At 44.2% G+C, this 5,073-nt stretch overlaps 1 protein-coding gene across 1 annotated transcript; it reads right to left on the bottom strand.

The window, feature by feature from the left end:
• Positions 1 to 3,516: 3,516 nt before the first annotated feature.
• LOC120994899 (60S ribosomal protein L11-like) lies at positions 3,517 to 4,121 on the bottom strand. Its single transcript, XM_040423780.1, has one exon. It carries the CDS (start codon positions 4,097 to 4,099, stop codon positions 3,566 to 3,568), a length of 534 nt encoding a protein of 177 aa, XP_040279714.1. The 5' UTR covers positions 4,100 to 4,121; the 3' UTR covers positions 3,517 to 3,565.
• Between the last annotated feature and the right edge of the window lie 952 nt (positions 4,122 to 5,073).

The following is a 5,073-nucleotide window of genomic DNA, read 5'->3' as shown; positions in this document are numbered from 1 at the left end:
CAGGCAAGTGGGGACAATGGCTTGCTCTAGTGAGCTGTTAAACATACTGGTAAACACTGTTTTCAGCTGTTTAGCACAGTTTTTTAGGACTTTTCCAGGAACTTCATCAGCGCCAGCTGCTTTGTGGGGATTAATGTGGTTTAAGGCCCATTCTACCTCATGTGCTCTCAGCATCAGGGAACATGATGGAGCCTCTTGCTGGGCTAATTTGATGATAGGCAGCTCATTGTCTTTGTCAAATCGTGCAAAAAAATGATTTAGGTCATCAGGAGAGAAAGAATTTCCAGTGTTGATAGAACAGGTGTTGCTCTTATAATTCGTAATGGACTTGATACCATGCCACATGCGTCGGGAATCAGAGCTTGTAAAATGATGTTGTATTTTTGTTTTGTAGCAGTGCTTTGCCTCCTACATTATCAGCTCCAACGCAGTTATGACCAGCTCCAACGATCATCACATCTCTGAAGTGCTGGGTTTCTCTGAAGGTGGCAGGCCTCATAGGATAACTGAAAATTAAGCTTAGACTACAGTTCTATTGAACTAGTCTAAGCTGAAATATATCACAGTGTTACACATTGATTCCTCCTAGGGAGAGCTAAAAGAAGTTGAAAAAGTTTTAAAAAACATAACAATTTTTTTTTAATCATCCCTCTTTCCCCAGAATTCAAAACAAAATCAATAAAAAATAAAAAACAATGATCATGGGCATCACCGTGTCCCAAATGCCTGTACTATTAAAATTTTTAAAATATTTATCCGATGCAAGGAATAGCGCAATGGAACAAAACATCAAAATGGCCGATTTGCCATTTTTTTAATCACTTCACTTACCCCAAAAATTAAAATGTGATCAAAAAGTCATATACACTCCAAAATGGTATTAATAAAAACTACAGATCGTCCTGCAAAAAATGAGCTCCTACACAGCTCCATAAGTTATGGGGGTCAGAATATGGCGATGAAAATAAAGTAGGAATTAGACCTACAGGTAATTGTTTTTCCAGGAGTCCGACATGACAGCACCACATGGAGAATGTCCCCCCGCCCACTGCTGGGACAGGAAACAGATAAAAGTTAAACGCTCACCCACCAATGTTTTTAAATTATCACACAAGAATGGATGAACTTAGTTAGAAATTTTATTCCACTTCATAAATGAATCAATAACACAACATGAAATATGTAAAGAGAAAAAAGGGGTGGGAAAACAGGGTGCTGTCATGTCGGACTCGTGGAAAAACAATTACCGGTAGGTCTAATTCCTACTTTCTAGGACGTCTTCCATGACAGCACCACATAGAGACATACCAGATGAGTAGCCTAATTAGGGAGGGACTACAGCTTGATCCGCTGATCTTGGCTATTTTCTATATCTAATCTATAATGTCTACAAAAGGTATCCGATCTTGACCAGGTCGCTGCCTTGCATATTTGTTCCATTGATGCCTCTGCATGTTCTGCCCATGAAGCCGCCACTGCTCTAGTGGAATGGACTTTGATATTTTGCGTACATGAAATCCCTTGAAGATTATAAGTCTCTATAATGGCCATCTTTACCCATCTGGCCAATGTCGTTTTGGAAACTTTCTTGCCTTTGTTTCTGCCTGTGAATTGAACGAAAATATTTGTATCTTTCCTAAAAGAGTTAGTCGAATCTAGATAGGTTATAAGGGATCTTTTGACATCAAACATGTGAAATCTCCTTTCTTTGTCGTTTTTTGGTTCCACACAAAAGGATGGCAGTACCATTTCCTCATTTTGGAAGGAAAGTGGGATCTAGTTTTAGTATCAGTCTATCTTTGAGAATTTTTAGGTAGGGCTCCCTAGTAGTTAAAGCATGGATTTCTCCTATTCTGCGTGCCGATGTTATCGCCACAGAGAAGGCTGTTTTTAGGGTAAGATGTTTTATTGAAATATTTTGTATACGGTTCACTAGCTAAATCATTTGGAACATGGGTGGGGAACATACGGCCCCCTGCAAGAACATATAGTGAAAATGCTAATGACCGCTTCCATTGTGGAAGCGGTCATTAGCATGCGGGAGGCAAGGGAGGGGAGAACAGCACTACACTTGCTGTCCTCACCTTCCTTGGTTGTCTTCCGGCCCTGCTGTGTGTCCTGACACATTCAGCATCCGGACATAGTGCACATAGATGTGCACTATGACCTGACACTGTGTGCTGTCAGGTTACAGTACAGCCCTGCGGGAAAAAGACCAGGGAGGGTAAGTGAATCTGCCAAGTGGCAGCGCCGTCCGGAGCTGGAGAGGTAAGTGTATTTATTTTTTTAATCATCTGATTGGATGCTGGGGGGTCTTAAAGGGGCTGATCTGAGGTTAATTGGGGTGGGGAGGGGCTGATCTGAGGCTGGGAGGGGTCTGATCTGAGACTGAGAGGTCTGATGGGCCTGATATGAGGTTGGGGAGGGTAGGGAGGGTCTGATGAGGGTCTGATCTGAGGCTAGGGAGGGTCTGACAAGGGCTGATGTGAGGCTAGGGAGGGTCTGATGGGGGTGTGATCTGAGGCTGGGAGGTCTGATGGGGGTGTGATCTGAGGCTGGGAGGGTCTGATCTGAGGCTGGGGGTCTGATCTGAGGCTAAGGGGTCGGATAGGAGTCTGACCTGAGGCTGGGGGTCTTATGGGGGTCTGATCTAAGGCTGGGAGGGTCTGATCTGAGGCTCGGGGTCTGATCTGAGGCTGGGGGTCTGATCTGAGGCTAAGGGGTCGGATGGGAGTCTGACCTGAGGCTGGGGGTCTGATGGGGGTCTGATCTGAGGCTGGGGGGTCTGGTAGGAGTATGATCTGAGGCTGGGGGTGTCTGATCTGAGGCTGAGAAGTCTGATATGAGGTTGGGGGTCTGATGGAGGCTGATCTGAGTCTAGGAAGGGTCTGACGGGGGTCTGATCTGAAGCTGAGGGGGTCTGATGGGGGTCTGATCTGAGGCTGGGGGGTATGATCTGAGGCTGAGGGGTCTGATGGGGGCTGATCTGAGGCTAGGGAGGGTCTAATATGGGTCTGATCTGAGGCTGAGAGATCTGATGGGAGTCTGATCTGAGGCTGATGTAGGCTGGGGGGTCTGATAGGAGGCTGATGGAGGTGGGGGGCAGATCTGAGACTGAGAAAGAGTCAAAGGCAGGGACAGCTTGGCTGCCATTAATGCTAAATCAAGAACTAAATAAATAACATTCTGAACTTAAAAATTTGACTGCTATGTTTGGTCAAAATGGCGCCTGTACTATATGTAATATATATAGTGCAGGCGCCATTTTGTGGTGCAAAAATACAGCAATCTAGATTTTTTTTAATTGAAGCGCAATTTCTGTAACTTACCCCCAAGTCAGCTATATGTTTGACCAAATATAGCAGTCAAATTTTTAAGTTGAGAATTTTGGATGGCCTGCGAGCGATGTTACTAATATCCAAATGGCCCTCGGCAGCAAAAAGGTTCCCCACCCCTAATTTAGAACAACCGTTAAATCCCAGGGACGCACTGATGTTTTTAGAGTTGGTCTAATTCTTTTTTTTTTCAGAAGATATTTTATTGATTTTATATAAACTGACGGAGCTCATTTTCCAGGAAGGATGATTCCATCGTACTTCTGTTGGAACCAGCGCATTGCTTCCTCTTTACCAATTCTGTGCTTTGCACCAATAGTGCCAGCCTTGCGCTTTTTGTCTGCAATACTGAATCCCGGGCACCCAAGTACCACATAGAAATCCAGCCCATAGATGCCAATGCTTGGGTCGTATTTAATTCCCAGATCAATGTGCTCCTGGATACCAAAACCAAAGTTTCCCGTGTCAGAGAAGTTGTTCTTCCTCAGTTCATATTCTCGAACCTTAAGGTCTTTCTCAAGAATTTCTTCTGCTTTAGCTCCCCGAACTGTACAGTGAACTGTGATCTTTTCATTTCTCCTGATTCCAAAAGATCTCACGGTGTAGCGAGCCTTAGAAAAGACAGGGGTCTGCCCGGTGAGCTGTTCCAGCACTTTAGCTGCTCGGGTCAGTCTGTCACCACTCTCCCCAACACAGATATTGAGGCACAGTTTATGGATCCTCAGCTCACGCATAGGATTCTCCTTCTCGGATTTGTCGGCCATGTTGGGAGATTGGAAGAGCAGAGTTGGTGTAATTCTAATGGTTGCTTTTATGAACCTACTCACCCACCTATTTTCGGCTAGGGAACAATTAGGAACCAACTTAACGCAAACACTTTTACTTTAAGGGTACTGGGTCTGAGACCCATATAAAAACCTTCTTGAAGGATCTCTGCTAGTTTAGGGGATAATGGATCTCTTGCCTTCAAAGATATCCAGTAACAGTTTTCTTTCCATATCTTCTTGTAATTTTGAGAAGTAACCTGTTTATGAACTTTCTGTAAGGCTGATATTACTTTGTCAGATAATTCCTTTAGTTTTAGTAAGTTCCTCTCAGGATCCACGCTGTCAGTTTCAGCTTGTTGACATCCGGGTTCCAAATCGGGCCTTGAGTTAAGAGGTCTGGTCTCTGAGGCAGGGTTATTGGTTGTTCCAAGGACATGGATTTCAGAGTGGGGAACCATGCTTGTTTTGGCCAAAACGGGCCTATGAAAATACCTTTTGCTGAATTCAACCTGATATTTCTGAGAACCGCTGGTATTAGAGGTAACAGAGGAAATGCGTATGCTAGCTCCATGTCCCAGGTCTGGGACAGGGCATCGATAGCTGATGGATGATCTCTGGGATATAGAGAGAAGAAAGAACTTACTTGAGTGTTCTTCTTTGTGGCAAACAGGTCTATCTGGGGATACCCCCATCTCTAGGATAGATCCTGAAATACCTGTTTGTTCAGAGACCACTTGCTTGGGTCTAGCTGATGCCTGCTTAGGAATAGTGATGAGCGGCAGGGGTTATATTCGAATTCACGATATTTCGCGAATATTTTGTAGAATATTCGTCGAATATTCGCAAATTCGAATATTCGTTATATTCTACGTTTTTTTTACTCGAAAAATCGGCAAGGTAATGATCGTGTAAGGCTACTTTCACACTTGCGTTCTGGTGTCTGCACAGACGGATCCGCTCCTATAATGCAA

Source organism: Bufo bufo, chromosome 3 (genome assembly GCF_905171765.1).
Source record: "Bufo bufo chromosome 3, aBufBuf1.1, whole genome shotgun sequence".
NCBI classification, from domain to species: domain Eukaryota; kingdom Metazoa; phylum Chordata; class Amphibia; order Anura; family Bufonidae; genus Bufo; species Bufo bufo.
The sequence above is the reverse complement of the archived record's forward strand: the minus strand, read 5'-3'. Positions and strand labels throughout refer to the sequence as shown.